Here is an 18,739-nt window from a genome sequence, read left to right as displayed (position 1 = left end):
TATAGCTCAAGTACCAGACTCTGAAGTCACCAAAATACGACAAAATTGTTAGTTCAATCTGTGAAAGTGATATTTTCCTACAACCTTACTTCCATTGAATATACAAAAGAAATAATTTATTTATGTTCATGGAACTTTTTTTTTTAAAGAAGTTAATATTATTTCGTCATTTATTTGTTTAATTTGATTTTTTAGTTTATGTTTGATGACACATGGAGTTTTAGTAAAATAGATTATTCAATTACTTATTTGATTAAAATAAAATAACATTACATATATATATTTAAAAATAAATTTGTTTTGCCCGGTGACAGTGTTAGTCTCCAGGTTGGCTATTACCCGACTTTTTCTCCTTCCCGTTAATCTTTTCTTTTCTTTTTCTTCTCATCCACTTCACATGTTTTCTCCATTTTTCAGTTTGTATGTCTATTTTGTGGATATCTTTATTGTCTTCATAAGTTGTGATGGACAAATAACGACGCTTGTCGTTCGCGAAGACTCCACTGGCCACTAGTAAGTTTTCTTGGAATGTGAGTTGCTCTTCGCCAGCTTCTTAATATATTTCTGTTTTGAGAGCATTTTGAGAATAATAAATGATTTCACAAGTCGATTTTGACCTGTATTATTTTAAGTTTTATATGTTTTTTTTGTTTATTTTTCCATTGCTTAATAACTTTTCAGTTTTAGAAATTTTGGTTTGCTTTTATAGCATGTTTTTTAGTGTTGCTTATGCATGTGACCTTAGTTTTACACTAAGTAATTTTAGGGATGATTTTGTTGTCATCTTCTCTAGTTTGGTGAATGCTCAATTTTTGGTCGATTTTTACTTGCCGCTTTGGACCATCCGAGGTTGATTTCCTTACCGTATTAAGTACTTACAATCACTCCAGATATGTCGTGTTTGAGTTGTGACAAAGTCAATTGTCAACGTGCCATGATGTTCTATTGATGCTAAGGCTAAAGCCTTTGTTGTGTTAATGAAGCTTATCATTTAACATCTACGACAAGTGTTTGTTATTTTTCCCTTAATTATATAATTCTATTCATGAATAAATTAATGTATTTACCTTTTAAAAAAATAATTAAAAAAAATAAAGATGAAACATTACTTCACTACCTTGTATAAAGTTTTTAATGTTTTTGGTAATTGCACTACGTTAATTTGTATAATTATATTAAGTTAAAACTTGTCATCGAATTGTTGTAAATTGCAATGAATTAACGGAGTATCAAACCAATTAGAAAATTATCAAAACAAAACATTTTTTGCGATGTAAATTATATTAGTAGACTAATGTTATTGTTTTATTATATCAAAATAATAAAATAATATGTATATATAGTGATTAGAAGATAAAACGCTATTATTTTTAAGATTCCAATTTTATCATAATAATCAAATTTTGATTTAATTTTTTATATATTTTTAAATCAATTTGTTCACTTGTGTTATAATATAAATTAATAATTTGAAAAATGAAAACAAAAAGCGGAGGTAAATGATTGGGTGAATAATTTTTTAGCGTACTTTTTGAACTTCAAATGAAAGGAGAAAAGGGTAATAAGGTAAATTTGAAGCATCTAATATTCGCCTGGCAAGTACATGTCTCATATGCGTTTGAGTTCGTTTCTGTTTTCTTAAACAAAGAGAAAAACGTTTAAAGAATAAAAATCCACTGAGGCAAAGAGAAAGAAACCGAAAGGCAGAGAGGAATTTTTTTGGCATCTTAAACTCCAAAGAGGAGTTTCACTAATTTCACCGCCAAAAAACCCACTTGTTTATTTTCAGTTTACGAATAACTCTTTTTTCTTTTTCTTTTTTTGCTTAAAGAAGAAAGAAAAAAAATGGGCGGTTCACAGATCGGAGAATTAAAAATGGAAGGATGGTTACATATAATTCGTTCGAATCGGATTGGATTACAGTACTCAAGGAAACGTTACTTTGTTCTTGAAGATCATCTGCTTAAGAGCTTCAAATCCATGCCCATTTCCAATCTCCAGGTTTCTTCCTCACTCTCTTTTTTTTTTTTGATTGTTGAGAAGCTTATCTTGCAAGTTTCGTTTCTCATTATACGAATGTTCTAAAGAAATAATGGCATTAAAATTTAATATCATTATCTCTTTGTTTTTGTTTTTCCGAATTTTGTTTTTTATTAGTCAGTCCAAGGCAACCGCTCTAATAAGTGAATAACTAGTTTTTAGTAGTATGACTTCTTTTTTAATTCGTTCATTTATTATTGATTTTCTTATACTATTTTATTTGTATATTTACTAATCATTTTAGTTGCTTAGTAATGGATTAGTTGAATATGATTTAATATTTCATGACAAAAGCGTTTCAGAGAGTACTTTGATAGTAAGGAGAGAGAGCTTGATTGAGAACATGTATGCTTTTTTATGCAGCTGACTTCTTTTGCTCCTTTTTTTTATTTTTTCCCCTATTGAATTGGTTCTTTCGATCGAGAAGCCTTTCAGGTTTCTGCTCTTTTTTTTTTTTGTTATCGCCTGATAGAGATAACTCTTTATCGGTAAATCTGGAGGAATTGTAACGTCAGCTTTTGGTCAGGAGTATTTTACTTTATCATTCATACGTCGCATAGTCTTTGTGCTGTTAAATCTTTAGCTTTTAGAGAAAGCTAAGTTGATTCGATGATAATCATAAGCCAAGCAAATCGTTAGCTACACTTTAAGCATAATTATACAATGTGGCACGTCTTCGCTTTAATCTGAAGTGTCTTGGAAGAATACCCAATGGTCGAGCTATCTAGTGCATTTATTTGTTGCTGTTGCAGTTCATCTTTAGCTGTGCGAAAGTGTTTTGTATATATCGATGAATTAATAAATGACGATGCTAAGACTGTATTTGGGCTCATATTCATTTTAAGTTAATTTTTCTATTGTTTATATTTCTTAGTTGTAGAGTGTACTTTTGACGCTTAACAATTTTAATAAGCCTAAAAACTAAACCTTGATTTACCTTTCAGGAACCTGGTCGAAGTGTTATTATTGATTCCTGCATTCGAGTTGCAGACAATGGGAGAGAGAGCATTCACAGCAACGTATGTGAATTATGTTTCCTTTTTTCTTGGACAGTTGTAATTTTATTGGTTTGTGTTTTCTGATTGGTTCATCCCATTGGAGATTTTCTAAGGACAGTTCTTTGTTTGGCTTGTAGGTATTCTTCATATTCACTCTTTATAATAGTTCTAATCACAATGATCAACTTAAGGTGAGGCAAATATTTTACAAAAACAATTGTTAGTCAACATGTATGATAATTTCACCTTCATGTATGACATATGGAATCAATTTTTCAGCTAGGAGCTAGTAGTCCTGAGGAAGCAGCAAGATGGATTCAATCCTTCCAGGAAGCAGCTTTAAAGGTCTGAAATGAACTGCTTCCTCTTGTTAATGCACATCATAAGTTTCCAACACAATAAGAGATGAGAATGAGATTTTATTGTATTTATACAGGATGGTACATACCCTGGAAATGATGTTGCTTGTTCAAAGAGCAGATGGCAGTCCTTCAGGTAAGAAGTAACCATCCATTATTGCTATGTAACATATATCCAATTGCTGCTTTTTTTCTGTCTCTTCACCTATGCTTGGGCATGATTTGATTCTGTGCTGATAGCTTGAATAACTTTAAGTTGCATTTATTTAGAATATTTACTACTGATGACTGCGACAGGACTTAATGCTTGTTTTACTATCAAGTATTCTCTCATGTTTATGCTCTATTATTATATATCAGTTTCTTAGAAGGGCTCCTTGCATGCAGATCGAGTGGTTCCAGTAACACAAATCATAACAGTTCTATTGACTGGACTCTTTGTTCATCCACAAAGATGGACAGAGTGACATCTGATGTTGTAGCTCCTTCACCTTGGACAATCTTTGGCTGTCAGAATGGTAATTACGGAACAAATATTTGTGATTTTTGAGATAACCATAATTGTTTGTCTAAAACCATGATGAAACGCAGGTCTTAGACTGTTTAAAGAAGCTAAAGATAGGGATTCTCATGGAAAGGTTGGTAGCTTTTGATTTGCCTGTCAATGAATTTCATGCAATTGCATTTTGACACTTTTCTCCTCCCTCCATTGACAGTGGGATGATCATCCTGCAATCATGGCTGTGGGTGTCATAGATGGAACTTCAGAAGCCATTTTCCAGACACTAATGTCTCTTGGACCCTCAAGATCAGAGTAAGCTGCCAAGTACTCTGTATTTTCCTTGAAATGAGCTCTTAAAATCTTTTGCAAGAACTATGGATTGATTTCAATCTCAATGGTACTTTAATTCTAAGTATATTATTAATTGTAGTGGATCTAGCATTGCAGTTTAATGGAACAGACCGCATTGTGATTATTATTTCCCATTGGACAATTTTTTGTGTGTAGTTAGTGCTTTTTTCTCACTGAGGTTGTAATGGAGAAGAAATCTCAACTCAAGTTTGATGCATGATAGAAACAGCAGCAATGTAATCTTTGCCCTTGTTGATACAGACTTCAATTTGCCTAGAAATTATTTATACATTAGTTTAATAGCTACACCAAAACCATAAGAAGAAATCTGCATTTTGAAGGTGATACCATGCATGTAGTTGACATCTATATTTGGTGCCCTTTTAACGCCTCTATTTTATTTACTATCAGTCCTCTGATGCTCTCTAGTGTGCTTTAACTTTTAATGTTTTGCAAAATTAGAAATCTATATTTCATTTATTATTACTCCTCTGATGCTCTCTAGCGTGTTTTAAAGTTTTACAAAATTAGAATTCTATTCATCTAGCAATGTATTTGTCTTTTCCTGAAATGTTTTCTTTTTCTAAGACCAAAGGAAATTTGCAAATTGCCTTGCAGATGGGATTTCTGTTTCTACAAGGGTAGTGTGATTGAACATCTTGATGGTCATACTGATATCATTCACAAGCAGCTATATGGTGATTGGTTACCTATGTCAGATCCAAACTTCTGATTTTGTCATTATGTTTTGCAAGATAGAGGTTTCTGGTTATATAGTTTCACTAACTCATTATACTTGCAGGGGAATGAAAAGGAGGGATCTCTTGTTGCGCCGCTATTGGAGAAGAGAAGATGATGGAACATATGGTAGTAATTGCTTTGAGGAGATTCTTAAAAGTTCTATTCAGAAGTCACAACAAATATAGTTAAATGACAAACTAACTTCTTTTTGGTTGATTTTATAACAGTTATTCTGTACCACTCGGTGTTTCACAAGAAGTGCCCCCCACAGAAAAGCTATATCCGTGCCTGCCTTAAAAGTAATGTATGCCTGAAACATAAGTAAAACAGAACTTCTTTCATCTTTCTGAGTTCTCTATATCCTACTTTCATGCATAAATATATACATTATAGGATGCATGAACCGTCTTAATCTTCTAGATTTAATTGAGCATACTCTTAACCTTGTTTACTAAGCATCTCATGTGTGCATGAAACAAAAATATATTTATTCTGGTTTTTTTATATGTTTGAAAGTTGAAGCGTTGTTTGGCTTCAGTTTGAATACTGCATATAAATGTCTCTCTCATTGCTTTATTTTGATGTGATAAATTTGTCCTTGTATACCACAGCGAAATTTATAGGTTGCGGTATATGATGCACTCTTGAAATTCTCTATAAAAGAACAGGAAGATGTTTATATTAAAAAGCAGAAAAATTGAAAGTTAATCTATGAGGTCAATGTCCGGCACTTATTTGCAGGTGGTGGATATGTCATATCTCCTCTGAATGAAGAAAAACACTCAGTTGTAAAACACATGCTTGCAATTGATTGGAAGTTCTGGAAATCTTATCTTAAAACTTCTGCAGCCCGATCTATTACCATCCGTATGCTTGAGAGAGTTGCCGGTAATCATATATTGTGTTATAACTTCATGTGATATATTACCCTTAATCCCAACTGCTGTTATAATCTTATTTATCTGTTCAATATCGTGTGTGTGTGTGTGTAATGTTTGATGTTTGTGTGATCATTTGAGGCATTAATTTGCTAGGAATTAATTTCATGTACCTGCAGCGTTAAGAGAGTTATTCAAAGCAAAACAAGGAAAATATCCTTCTGCTGATATTTCATCTGGAGAGTTGATACGGGCTGTTAGGTTGCAACAGAGTGAAGAGGACTGTGTAGTTGATATGTGCACACAGATAGAGGCTGGAAAATCGAAGGAAAATTTGAGTGAAGGAATGGAAAAGGCACCTTCAGAGCACTCGAGTCTGGTAGGTTTTAATGATGCTGCCGATGAATTCTTTGATGTTCCAGAACCAACAGACTATGATCAATCAACAGATGGGTGGGATTCTGACTATGCTCCTGAAGTATACTCTCAGGTACAAGTCAAAGTAATTTAGCATTGATTCTTACATGCAAACTAAGTTGCAGTTAGTGGTGCTTCATATCTCAGAGGATGTGACCAACTATAGAGTCTCTATTTTTCCTATTATGTTTCTTCGTATGGCTGTATTACTCTAGAGTTTTTCTCTACTAAAGGTTTTGTGTGTGTATGTTTTGCTCGAAGTTTCTCACATGACATCTATGTGACTGAAATTTACAGGATACACGCCAAACAAAGTTATCAACTGCTGCTGTTTTTGTGAAAAAGTTACATGATCTTGCAGGTGGTTCCTATTTGGATTATCAGTATTCCCTTCTATAATATAGAAACAAAGAATTTTCTTTTCAATAGAATTTTTAGAAAGATAATTGCTGATGGCTTCCAATTCTTTGTATGTTGCAGTCCAGAAAAGGGGCTACATGGACTTACAAGACATGACGAAGGAAGATGGCATATGGTGCTCCTATGGAAACACTCTTCCCAAAGATCCAACTTGTACATTACCCTGCAGTTGGACAGCGGCAGAACCCTCCACATTTTTAATTCGTGGGGAGAATTACCTAGAAGATTGTAAGAAGGTATGTAGAAAAATATTTCAGTGACACAAAGCTGAATTGTACTACAAAACTTCAGCTGGTGTGTTCTATGATGGTTTATTGTATGCCTTGTTGCATGATCTTGCATTAACAGGTGCTTTGTCTCTGATGATCTCTAAATGATATACATGTCCTTCCATGTTTGCCTAGCATGTTTAGGACACAGTTAATTGTAGGGTTTTGTAGATATCTTATGGTGATCAATTGCTAGGAAGTCTGAAGTCCTGGATATCCAAATCAAATCCACTTTGGCTTTCCTTTTGCATAGCCCAACTTTTAGTTTTCCTTAAATTTCAACTCCAATTTAGAATTACATCTTTGTTCTTTTTTTCTTTCAGTTTAAGGCAAAGGGCACTTTAATGCAAATGGTCGCTGCAGATTGGCTAAGATCTGACAAACGCGAAGATGATCTAGGAGGGCGTCCTGGGGGCATTGTTCAGGTTTTCTCTTATATATGCCCTTACTTTTCTGTCGATTGAGATTTAGAGGTCATGCTTATGGGTCACCTATAAGCTCAACTGTACTTCTTGTATTTGCTATATGTTGCCTGCAAATTGAGGAAAAAAGTTACAAAAAATGTTTATCTGCAGAAATATGCTGCTCAGGGTGGACCAGAGTTTTTCTTCATTGTAAACATACAGGTACTTTGCCATTTTGTTTTACATTTAATTCTGTCAAGCTGTATTATTATTGGTTCTTAAGCATTTAACATAACTGAATTATTTACCATGAAACAGGTGCCAGGTTCAACAACATACAGCCTAGCACTATACTATATGATGAATACTCCAGTGGAAGATTCACCGTTACTGTATAACTTCATCAATGGTGATGACGCATATAGAAATTCAAGGTTTAAGCTCATTCCATACATTTCAAAGGTCGGTACATGCAGTATTGTGTAGTTGACATCGAGAATCTTTGATGGAAGTGAACTCACCAGTGGGTTATAAAGCAAGGTTCTGACAATTGAGTTTGTTTTGTTAGGGGTCGTGGATAGTCAAGCAGAGTGTCGGAAAGAAAGCTTGTCTCATTGGCCAAGCATTGGAAATTAATTATTTCCGTGGGAAGAACTACTTGGAGGTAAACTTTCATGAACTACATTTATATATTTGTCAGGGTCCAAGCACAAATAACCTGGAGAATGCATTTGAAAAATCACTTAAATTTTCTCCGAGTTAGATTCATTTCTCTTCTAGCTAGCCTCTCCACATTTTCAAGTAGGAGAGTAGAAAAAGCATGAAAATCTTTTATGGCAATACTGAAATTTGATTTATCTGTCATTTCAGCTTGGGATTGACATTGGGTCATCGACGGTGGCAAGAGGCGTGGTCAGTCTTGTGCTTGGTTACCTCAACAATCTGGTTATTGAAATGGCATTTTTGATACAGGTAAAATCAACCCTAAGAAGCAGGAATTGGATCACTTTATGGAATGATCATACACTTTTTAACCAATACAGAAATGTGGATTTTCTTATATATATATATATACAGGCAAATACAGAAGAGGAGCTACCAGAGTATCTTCTTGGAACATGCCGGCTGAACCATCTTGACGCATCAAAATCTATTACAGTAAAAGTATGAATAATTATTTATTCTCAACCTGATGTTTACTAGGCTACACTAGGCTGGTTAAGAAGCTTGGGTGATGATTGACGAAATTGAAGAATACCAAAAATCATATTATTGCATTATGGCATTGCTGCTGCCGCTGCTGCTTCCACAGATAGAGTTGCATTCTTTCTTTTTCTTTTTTTAAATTATTTTATCAAATGGTCATTATCTACCTAACCCTTGGTGCTCTGTACGTATCATCGTAGTATTTAAAAAGAATCCCAGTTTTTTAAATTTTATTTTTATTAATATGTTGCCTTATTTTCTTATTCAGATAGAGTTTACCCTATGAGTCGCATCTATTTCTCACTAGACTAGAATTCTAAATTTAGGAGATGTTGTCCAAAACAAAAGTCGGCAGATTTGCGTCAGATTTAGGGATTGAGTTGACGGATCATCAATCCAACCCATGAACAAAGTATAAATCAATAGAGTAGTACTAACGTACATAACTTTTCTACATGTATGACGTCTTTACTAGGAGCGAAGTACTTTGCACATGAGTATAACACATGATGCGGAACTAAAATCGTAATTTAATATAAATATAATTAATATGATATATTTAATAATTATTTTTTTTTCATTTCGTGTTATAATAACTCGAAAATAGATAACTAAATCTAATAATATAAAAAAAGCAAATAGAAATAAGGTTCAAAGTTCCAACCCCCCATCTCAGGGGACCCACAGCAGCATGTGGGGAGAAGGTGGAAGTAAATAATTGGGAATGGGACCCAAATTGCAATACCAAATCAAATCAAGCCTCCAACTCGTCGTTGATCTCTTCGATCTTTTCTTTTAACATAATTTAAACCCATTTTAGATCTAAAACCTTGCCAGTTGCCCACCCTCCAAATCATTTTCATTTTAATTAAATTTTAACTCCATTATTAAGTGTAACCCCCTCCCACCCAGGCATTTCAAATTTACAATTTAAAATATCATTTACTCCCTCCTTAGTCCCTACCGTTTGGTTTTATTTGCTAACACTAACAATATAATACTAACATTTTCCCAACATTTGATGAAGATTGAGAGAGGAGTGAGCTGTGATTAAATTTAAAAGGCTAGGGAAAACCGTAGGCGCACAGCCACCTCCCATGTGCGCTTTCTCACATGAACTTTTACTCTCTTCCTCTCACTAAAATCCCTAAAAGTTCTACAGATTCAAAGGAATCCCTATCCCTCCCTCCTTTCTCATTTTCCTCTGATCCAAACAAGAAACAACGAACTCGCCTTCAACCTTCTTCTTCAAACCAGGTTCCCCTCTCTCTCTCGCTCTCTCTTTGCTTTTTTGCCCGCTTTCTTTTTTTCTTAGAAAAAATTTGTTTGCGTTTATTTGCATTTTTCACTTTCTCTTCTGCGTTTCAATTACGTTTTCTGTTCGTTTAGTCAGAAAATGATACCACCTTTTTCTCTCTGTTATCATTTACTAACGTTCAACTTTCTCTTTTGCTGCATTTCTTTTTCCATGTATCCAAACAAGCTCTTTTAATAATAAAAAAAAGTTCTTTGAGCTGTTAGTACTGGTGTTATTATTATTATTATTATTATTATTATTATTATTATTTTGGTTAATTTTCATACTAAAATGACGACTTAGAAAGGGGCTTTACCTAAATAGGGTAGGGAACTTTATTAACAATTATTAATATTATTGCCTAAATATTACTTTACTTAATTGCTTCAAAATTGTTTAGATTCTATACGATACAGAAGTTATTGCTGAAGATATTACTGCTTTGTAAAAAAAACATATATATTGATATAAACCCGTAATTTTAGATAGATAAGCTCGTTTCCTTATGAGATAACGACTCTTTACTTAAATTAAACGCGTTTACATTATCATATAATAGTAATTAACTTTTTTTCCTTCTATATTGTGAGCAGAAAAATAGAGAATAGAAAATTCTAAGATAAATTATGAGTAAATCTTGGTTTGACAAAGGCTACAATGGGGTTGGGCCCAACGATGATTTCTTTGATGACGTAATAAAGTATTTGGATTTGCCATTGGAAGACGTTGAAGGACCTGATGGCAATGGTAGTACAGAGGACGTAAATAATTTTCTTCTGCCCGTGGAAGAGAACAATGATGGTGGTGAAGACTGGGATTGTGATTTTGAAAACTTAGAGCCGCCACCTACCAATGTTTTGGCCAGCTTATCTTCCGGGTTCTATGGTGATTTCTTCAGTGATAGTTTGGCCCAAAACTTTACCGATTCTGTGAGTTACACTTGTTTTCCCTTTCTATACCATCTGATGTGCGTGCAGCTGTTAATTTACCATTGGCCTGAATTTGTTTTTCAGAAGTGTTTTAGAGTTGAAAGTCTTTGAAGCGAACGCGACTATTAGTGCATCGATTCTTTTGTAACTCAAGTATAAAATATTGGTTGAAAAAATCTGGTGTACAAGCTCGTAATGACCCTTTTCTACTTAAGGAGCCTTTTTACTAAGAAACATTCAAAATATCAATCATGACATGGACTTAACTGTGCCTTGCATATCATGATTTTATCTTGAATTTTTACCCTCTAATGATTTGTGGAGGTCTCTATTACGTTTGGGCTAGAATTTATGATCTACTTTGTGCATGCTGTCATACCAACTGCTTAGTTGACTGCATGTGAGCAGCTTTCGTAGTTTTTTTTTTCAGTCAACAACTGTAAGATCTTTCATTCATGCTTCATTAAAAAGCAATGTTATGGTGGAAGTAACTTTGCTTCCAAGATATGCAGTGTTTCACACCCCCTGAGTGCAGTTGCACATTCTGTGAAGGATGCTCTGCCAGAGCCTTGGCTAAAGCAGGTTATTAAATGTTGCAATTGAATATGGTTCAAGAGATTGAGACTATAATCAAATGTTGTACTTTGCAAAAATTTTGTGCTGCTTTGCAATAAGAAACATGGGCATATCATGTGCACTGGTGCACCACATGCTGTTACGCTGTGGTACAGCTGTATGGTCCAAGCAAGCAAGTAGGCCCAACCAGTGCCTGGTTCGATGCCAATAAGTGTATGGGACCACCTGATAATGCTGTTGATTGTGATATGATTGACGTTCAATACCAGAGTGGTACCTTTTCTGCTAAATTTTATAAGAAATTTATGCAATTGTTGGTTGTCTTTCTGTTACTATTTTCAATTGAACCCTCGTACAACTGCCATAAAGATGAATAACTAATCTCTTGAGTGGCTTTTTTGGCCTTATCATTATTTTATTGCAGAGAAAGATAGGCTAAATCTTCCTTAACCTCATATCTGACTCTTTACCAAATTCTTCTTCCCCTTTGTAGTGTGATGGATCTTCACAACTAAACCAGCTCTCAAGCACTACCAGCATTACCCCACACAGCAACTGCACTGATGTGAAAGGTTCGACCTGGTTCCAGACTTCCAGTCCAGTATCCGTGCTTGAAAGCAGTAGCTCTTGCTCCGCTGCAAATCCCACACCTATCGACCCCAAACTAAGTTTCCTGGTGAAGAAGAGAGGTCGAAGCAAGCGCAGACCAGCATCTACCTTTAACCAGCAGTTCATATTTCCTTCAATATCCTCCACATCCTCTGCCTCCAGAGGAACTAATTATGTGGTTGGTTCTGAATCAGAATCAGAAAACAATCCTACTGAGAAACCTGCCAAAAAGAGACAGAAGAAGAAAAAGAACCTGACATTGCTTTCGGGTTGCAATGAGACCAAGAAACCCCCTTCTCTACAGCCTATTGTTATTATGAAATGTACGCACTGCGAAATTACAGAAACACCACAATGGAGAGAAGGGCCAATGGGACCCAAGACCCTTTGTAATGCATGTGGTGTTCGGTACCGGTCTGGCCGCCTTTTTCCAGAGTATCGTCCTGCGGCTAGTCCGACGTTTGTTGCATCGATGCATTCCAACTCTCATAAGAAGGTGGTAGAGATGAGGAAAAAAGCCAAGTTGCCGTTGTCGTTGTCGTTGTCATTGTCGTCGATCCCACCCAAAATGTCATTCCGGTAACAGCTGCAGATGCATTGGTCACTATTAGTTCAGAAAAAGCTTAGTAGAGTGAGCTTCTCCATTGTTGTGTCTTTTTTATATACATATATGTTCTTTTTGTGTCGTTCCTTGTTTCTCAGTGTGTACATTGATGGAGTAAGTAGGATGTTAGATGATTGACATGTTTGGCAGGCAGGAAATATTTTAGTGAAGTAGAGGATGATCGAAGGGTTGATTTTTCAAAAGTTAGGTTTAACAAGTTTGTGTTTGACAGTACAGGTCTCTCACCTCATTCATTTATTCTTGTAACTGTTAAATCTAATCTTTTTACTTTTTTTCTTGTTTTCCAGAATACACGTCTTGAGATATTTTGTAATCTAGTAGGAAACTAAATGTAATATAGGCCAATTGGGCCAGAACCCAAAAATGGCCCAAATCTTGCCACGTGGATCATTACAAGCCTTAACTATGTTGGGTCTCGGTCTGTCTCTTCAGACTTTAGAACGATAAGGTCTATTATTATTATTATGAGAAACAAAAAAAAAAAAAAAGAACAGCAGATTTTATTTTGTGAGAGAAAAAGGAACAATAATAGAAAATTTAAGAGGAAAAGATTATGTTTTAGAATAAAAAAGTTTATGTTTTAGCCAATTGCTTTGCTATTTGGACTGCTTTCATGTGACGATTTTTTTTTTGGTTTTAGGTTTAGGTCATTAAAAATGGTTGGCCTAAGAAAATGATGGCCACCAATTTTCTTAATATAAAAAAGTTACGTACTCAGTCAACAAACAGTAACTCATTTCTTACTCACGCAGGACTACCATGCCGTCTCAACAATTTCCTTTAATATTTTGTAAAAGTAATAAAAAATCGCATTTCCTAATTTATTATCGTGACATTTATTTATATAATTTGAAATATATTATAAAAATTCTGTAAAATATTAACACTCATGTAACTAGTGTGTAACCATCCACTTTTTCCTCGTAACCTCCGACCAAAAATCGCAAAATCCCCCACAAAAACAAAAAAAGTTGCTGCTCATCAGCCAGATTCGGTGAAGAAATTGTCGAATCACGCGCCTGAAAAGTGGAAACATGCTGAGAAAACAGAACCAAGTCAGTCAGTCCAGTTCCAATCCAATCCCATTAGCTAAGTTAACTATCATTTAAACTACAGTTTAGTTTATCAGGAAAATTAACTATAGTTAACCGACTTCTAGTGGTCTCTCTTAGGTTTGTTTCAGATTACTGTACCGTGACAACAGACGAATTTTCTTCTCTCTTTTACGCCATATTCTGTCGCGGCGATATTCATTTTTATTCACTTTTCCTTTTATGTCATCTCATGAGATTTTAACCCCATAATCCACTTTCTAAAAATTTGAACCTTTTTTGTTTGATCTGGGATCTCTTCTTTGTTTGTTCTGTTCCTGTTGTCTAGAGAGAGTTCGGTTTAAAGATCTTTAAAAGGTTCAAAAGATTCCACAAACAATCGGGTCTTCATAGAGAGAGAGAAAAAAAAAAGAAAAGAGAGGAAGCTTTGAGTTTGGACTTTGGAGTTTTGGATATAAATATATTATGGTGGTTGTCTCCATACCTGATTTCTGATAAGGGATCAATGTTCTTTTCAATCTTTTTCTCTCTCCACAATTAAACCAAACCCCGTTGGTTTGAGAAGCCTGCAAAGATGTTCTGTCTCCTTCGCTTGTCTTTTTCTTAATACTATTTGATCGTCATGCAAAGATGAGAGATAAAAAGGAAAGGAAGCTTTGCATTAAAAGGGTGTCTTCTTTTTTTGGGGGGTGTTTTAATAAAAGGGTGGGAGAGGTTTTTAATTGATGTCCTAAAATTTAATGAACTGGTTTTCACTTCCCAGTTCATGTTTCTCAATCTTGAATTTAATAACCAATCCCTGAGTTGTTTGTCCCTAAAACCTAAACCCCAACTTGAAAGAAAGAAATGAGAAAAGAGGCAGAAAAGAGCTTGGATCCTCAGCTATGGCATGCCTGTGCTGGATCCATGGTTCAAATTCCACCAGTGAACTCCAAAGTCTTCTACTTTCCTCAAGGCCATGCCGAACACTCTTTATCTCCGGTCGATTTTTCATCTTCTCCTCCAATCCCGGCTCTAGTTCTTTGCCGGGTGGCTTCTGTCAAATTCTTGGCTGATGCTGAAACCGATGAAGTGTATGCCAAGATCATGCTTGTACCATTGCCCAACCCTGAGCCTGATCTCGAGAACGTTGCCGTTTTGGGTGGTGGGTCTGATAATGTGGAAAAGCCTGCTTCTTTTGCTAAGACATTGACTCAATCCGATGCAAACAACGGGGGTGGTTTTTCGGTTCCCAGATATTGTGCTGAAACCATATTTCCGAGACTGGATTACACTGCCGATCCTCCGGTTCAAACTGTGATTGCCAGGGATGTTCATGGTGAGATTTGGAAGTTTAGGCATATCTATAGGGGAACACCTAGGAGACATTTATTGACTACCGGCTGGAGTAGTTTCGTTAACCATAAGAAACTTGTTGCTGGGGACTCCATTGTGTTCTTGAGAGCCGAAAACGGTGAGCTTTGTGTTGGGATAAGGCGGGCCAAGCGTGGGAATGATACTGGAGCTGAATCTGGTCTTGGAAATGGAAACTACGTTAGTCCTTATGGAGGGTTTTCAGGTTTCTTGAAGGAGGATGAGAGTAAGATAACCCGAAAAGGGAATCCGAGAGGGAAGGGAAAAGTGAGAGCAGAGGCTGTTGTGGAGGCAGTGGGGCTTGCCGCTAATGGCCGGCCTTTTGAGATAGTTTACTATCCGAGAGCAAGCACACCGGAGTTTTGTGTTAAGGCATCTGCAGTAAGGGCGGCAATGAGGGTTCCTTGGTGTTCTTTGATGAGGTTCAAGATGGCTTTCGAGACCGAGGATTGTTCTAGGATTAGTTGGTTCATGGGGACTGTATCTTCTGTTCATATTGCAGACCCCCTTCGTTGGCCTAATTCCCCGTGGCGCCTTCTTCAGGTACTTTAACCCTGTTCATGTTTATTTAGTGTTGTTGAATCTTGTACCTTTAACTCAGGAATCCCTTAGTGTAAATCGTGTCTTTGGAATGGACTAGGTGAATTAAATATAGGCGTTTTTGAAGTACAGATTAGCATTAGCTCTTGCTTGCAGAACTATAATGACGGTTGGTGTATTATATTTCCAACTCTTGCTGGTCCTTTTCAAGCTCTGCTATATCAGATCTCTCATCTTTAATCTCTTGCATTACTTCTGATGGATTCAGTCGGATTAATTGCAGACATTATGTGACCATAAATACTCTGTTTCTGGTATGTTATTTCCTGGATTATGGTCATGTCATGAAGGCCAATTCAATCCTTTCCTTACTTATTAGGCAAGTCAAGTCTATGTCTTGCTTCACCATTGCAGGACTCACTTGCTAACACGATTGTCGGTGGTTCATGTATTGTTACAACAAAAATGCTACTCTATCTTCTTCTTTTTTCATTTTTCTCCATTTAATTGATTTCTCCTGAATATTATTTGCAATTTGGTTGTTTCTGGATTCTGGTGCATTTGCTGAATTAATTTCAGGACAATTGTAATCTGTTTTCTGACAAAGATATCAACACGCGTCAAATTGTGACTATATTTTTTCGTTTTGGATGAAAATAGTTCAATTTGTGCTTTCATTATATAAAATGAAATGCTCGTTAAAACAGGAATCTGATGCAGCTTATTTAATTTTTCTGTACAAGGGCTGTGTTTCCGTTTGGCTTTTAGCAGCCTGCACTTAATTTATAATCACTATTGCAGGTAACATGGGATGAACCAGATTTGCTGCAAAATGTTGAACGTGTGAGTCCCTGGTTGGTTGAATTGGTACCTAACATGCTTCCCGTCCACCTGTCACCCTTCTCAACAGTGACCCCCAGAAAGAAGTTGAGGCTTCCTGAGCACCTCGATTTCCCCCTTGTTGAACAATTTCCGATGCCATCGTTTTCCGGTCATCCCCTCAGGTCAAGCAACCCATTATGTTGTTTATCTGATAATGCTCCTGCAGGCATACAGGGAGCCAGGCATGCTCAAGTCAGATTATCTTCATCAGATCCCCATCTTAATAAACTGAAGTCCGGACTGTTTCCGTCTGGCTTCCAGCTGTTTGATCCGCAAGCTCGAGTTCCTAATGGCATCTCAATGACAAAGCACACAGACAGTAACGATGATAATCTATCTTGCTTATTAACAGTAGGGAATTCCAGTCCAAAGAAGAAATCTGAAAACGGAAAGAGACATCAGTTTTTACTCTTTGGTCAGCCAATACTTACCGAGCAGCAGCTCTCTCGTAGCTGTTCAACTGGAGTAAAAACTGCTCTCGAGAATGAAGACAAAAGAAAAGATTATTCCAATGGTTCAGAATCTGCTCTCGAGAATCAATTGTCTCCAGAGAAGTCATTTACTACCAGATTATTGTGGCAGCAGGACTATCAAGCCCCAGAACCTGGCTCAGCCACTGGTCATTGCAAGGTATTCTTGGAATCTGAGGATGTGGGACGAACTCTTGACCTCACAGTTCTCGGTTCTTATGAAGAGCTATACATGAGGTTGGCTAACATGTTTGGAAGAGAAAGATCAGAGATGTTGGGCCATGTCTTGTATCGAGATGCAACAGGTGCTGTCAAACAAACTGGAGATGAACCATTCAGGTAACAAATCGAAAAACCACATTTATCTTTTTGTCTTTTGGTCTTTGCTAGTATGAAATTAACGAATTTTAAATCTTCAAAACTTCCTTCACATTGGTACCGTAGTACTTTTATGAAGACGGTCAAAAGATTGAACATAAGGATGGATTCACGCAATGATACCGATGGAAGGTGAGTTAAAACTTTCTCAATGCTCCGTTTCTTTTTCCTCCAATGAGTTTCGAGTGGAATACAAGCTTGTAAGTCAACTTGTTCTTGACGATCCAGATAACATGTTTTCCCAGGTCATGGCTCACAGGGATTCGAACTGCCAAAAACAGACTAGAAGGGCCAAATAAGAGAGGTCCCTTGAGCATATTTGCATGATTCAGAACACCAGTATTTGAGAAAAACATGGATGATGGATCGCTCTAGAAGTTGCACAACACCATGAAAGAGTGTTTTTAGTTCCTCTTAGGGGGGATGTCTGTAAGAAGTTTCTTAGTCAAATATTTGTGTTCGAAAAGAAGATTTATGTCTTAGAATTTGCTGAATGTTTTTATGAGTTTATGTTGATGATGGTTATGAATCCATCAATTCAAACTTCAACTGTTAAGGATTTCTGTTTCTTAATGCAAATCAAAATAACCCCTTCTGAGATAAAACCAGCTTCTTTTCGTTCTTTCATTCTTCACCTATAACAGACGTGAAAAAACTGTGAATACTAGTATTTATTAGTACAAGTGTTCATATTATGAAAATTCTTTTTTAAAGTATTAAAAATTTCTTTTTGTTTAATTCATTAATTTCATTAAAAAGGAGAAAAAAGGTCGTTCTCATAAATAAGCATGCATGTAAACGACAGAGATATGATGACGTGGCGTTAAATCCCCGTTCGTGTGGTTCATTTTAGTGTTTTTGTCATTATGGAAGGTGAAAAACGTAATTTTCTAAATGTTCTGCGGCTGAGATTGATTTCACAGTTAATGATGTAGGATCGTGATTTCCTCCGTTTTAACTTCAAATAGGAAAGAGACGATATCATTATCTCATCTCATCAAGATCACAGTCGAAAAAAAGCACAGATTACAAATATGCTGAGATTTTAACTTCTCGTGATATTTTCAACTCTCTTACTTATATTAGCATGATAGTAAAAAAAAAAAATTTTGGTGAAAACATGATAGTAAATTTTTAGTCTCATACGTTTAACTTTTTTGACACGTTCGCCTTAAAAAACAATTTCAGCTTTAATCATTAAAATAAAAAATTAATATGCATAATCAATTAAGATTTTAAATTTTAATTAATTATTTTTTTATGTAAAAATTGATTAAACTCAACTACTCAAATCTTAATAGCATTAAAGTTGTAACCGACAAGTCTTTTCACATATAATTCGTTATTGAAGTTATTTTTATGAATTTTTACAAATTACATGTCAATTGTCAGTTAGATTATCATATTACTATTAAATTTTTAATAATCTCGTCAATTGTTTAT

General features: G+C 35.6%; 3 protein-coding genes across 7 annotated transcripts; all 3 read left to right on the top strand.

Moving 5' to 3' along the window:
* The first annotated feature begins 1,621 nt into the window (after positions 1-1,621).
* Positions 1,622-9,842, top strand: LOC107906234 (protein ENHANCED DISEASE RESISTANCE 2-like). Of its 2 annotated transcripts, none has more exons than XM_016833176.2 (21): positions 1,622-2,001; positions 2,985-3,059; positions 3,176-3,229; positions 3,318-3,383; positions 3,475-3,533; positions 3,785-3,915; positions 3,989-4,035; positions 4,114-4,211; positions 4,869-4,964; positions 5,053-5,117; positions 5,219-5,290; positions 5,733-5,879; positions 6,049-6,359; positions 6,584-6,647; positions 6,767-6,942; positions 7,299-7,400; positions 7,551-7,601; positions 7,698-7,841; positions 7,948-8,043; positions 8,250-8,351; positions 8,457-9,842. In XM_016833176.2, exons 1-21 carry the CDS (start codon positions 1,846-1,848, stop codon positions 8,547-8,549), a joined length of 2,205 nt encoding a protein of 734 aa, XP_016688665.2. In that variant the 5' UTR covers positions 1,622-1,845; the 3' UTR covers positions 8,550-9,842. The 2 variants fall into 2 exon arrangements, with proteins under 2 accessions (XP_016688665.2, XP_016688664.2); XM_016833175.2 differs by having other exon boundaries at positions 3,758-3,915.
* On the top strand, positions 9,699-12,910 carry LOC107906238 (GATA transcription factor 11). Of its 2 annotated transcripts, none has more exons than XM_016833180.2 (2): positions 9,699-9,842; positions 11,881-12,910. In XM_016833180.2, the coding sequence occupies exons 1-2, from the start codon at positions 9,699-9,701 to the stop codon at positions 12,577-12,579; spliced, it is 843 nt and encodes a 280-aa protein (XP_016688669.1). In that variant the 3' UTR covers positions 12,580-12,910. The 2 variants fall into 2 exon arrangements, with proteins under 2 accessions (XP_016688669.1, XP_016688668.1); XM_016833179.2 differs by lacking the exon at positions 9,699-9,842 and adding an exon at positions 10,509-10,811.
* A 624-nt stretch (positions 12,911-13,534) lies between these two features.
* Positions 13,535-17,901, top strand: LOC107906237 (auxin response factor 18-like). 3 transcript variants are annotated; one of them, XM_016833177.2, is made up of 4 exons: positions 13,535-15,569; positions 16,368-17,257; positions 17,363-17,428; positions 17,542-17,901. In XM_016833177.2, the coding sequence occupies exons 1-4, from the start codon at positions 14,520-14,522 to the stop codon at positions 17,621-17,623; spliced, it is 2,088 nt and encodes a 695-aa protein (XP_016688666.1). In that variant the 5' UTR covers positions 13,535-14,519; the 3' UTR covers positions 17,624-17,901.
* The last annotated feature ends 838 nt before the right edge of the window (positions 17,902-18,739 follow it).

The sequence above is a fragment of the Gossypium hirsutum genome, chromosome D05 (genome assembly GCF_007990345.1).
Source record: "Gossypium hirsutum isolate 1008001.06 chromosome D05, Gossypium_hirsutum_v2.1, whole genome shotgun sequence".
NCBI lineage: Eukaryota > Viridiplantae > Streptophyta > Magnoliopsida > Malvales > Malvaceae > Gossypium > Gossypium hirsutum.
The sequence above is the reverse complement of the archived record's forward strand: the minus strand, read 5'-3'. Positions and strand labels throughout refer to the sequence as shown.

What these genes read in the sequence shown, in the direction of transcription:
- LOC107906237 (XM_016833177.2), top strand. Translation starts at nt 14,520, where the DNA reads ATGAGAAAAGAGGCAGAAAAGAGCTTGGATCCTCAGCTATGGCATGCC. An exon ending in CCCCGTGGCGCCTTCTTCAG is followed by an intron (nt 15,570 to 16,367) that starts GTACTTTAACCC and finishes TCACTATTGCAG; the next exon opens with GTAACATGGGATGAACCAGA. An exon ending in CGCAATGATACCGATGGAAG is followed by an intron (nt 17,429 to 17,541) that starts GTGAGTTAAAAC and finishes ATGTTTTCCCAG; the next exon opens with GTCATGGCTCACAGGGATTC.
- LOC107906238 (XM_016833179.2), top strand. Translation starts at nt 10,509, where the DNA reads ATGAGTAAATCTTGGTTTGACAAAGGCTACAATGGGGTTGGGCCCAAC. An exon ending in CCCAAAACTTTACCGATTCT is followed by an intron (nt 10,812 to 11,880) that starts GTGAGTTACACT and finishes TCCCCTTTGTAG; the next exon opens with TGTGATGGATCTTCACAACT.
- LOC107906234 (XM_016833175.2), top strand. Translation starts at nt 1,846, where the DNA reads ATGGGCGGTTCACAGATCGGAGAATTAAAAATGGAAGGATGGTTACAT. An exon ending in GAGAGAGCATTCACAGCAAC is followed by an intron (nt 3,060 to 3,175) that starts GTATGTGAATTA and finishes TTTGGCTTGTAG; the next exon opens with GTATTCTTCATATTCACTCT. An exon ending in CTCCTGAAGTATACTCTCAG is followed by an intron (nt 6,360 to 6,583) that starts GTACAAGTCAAA and finishes TGAAATTTACAG; the next exon opens with GATACACGCCAAACAAAGTT.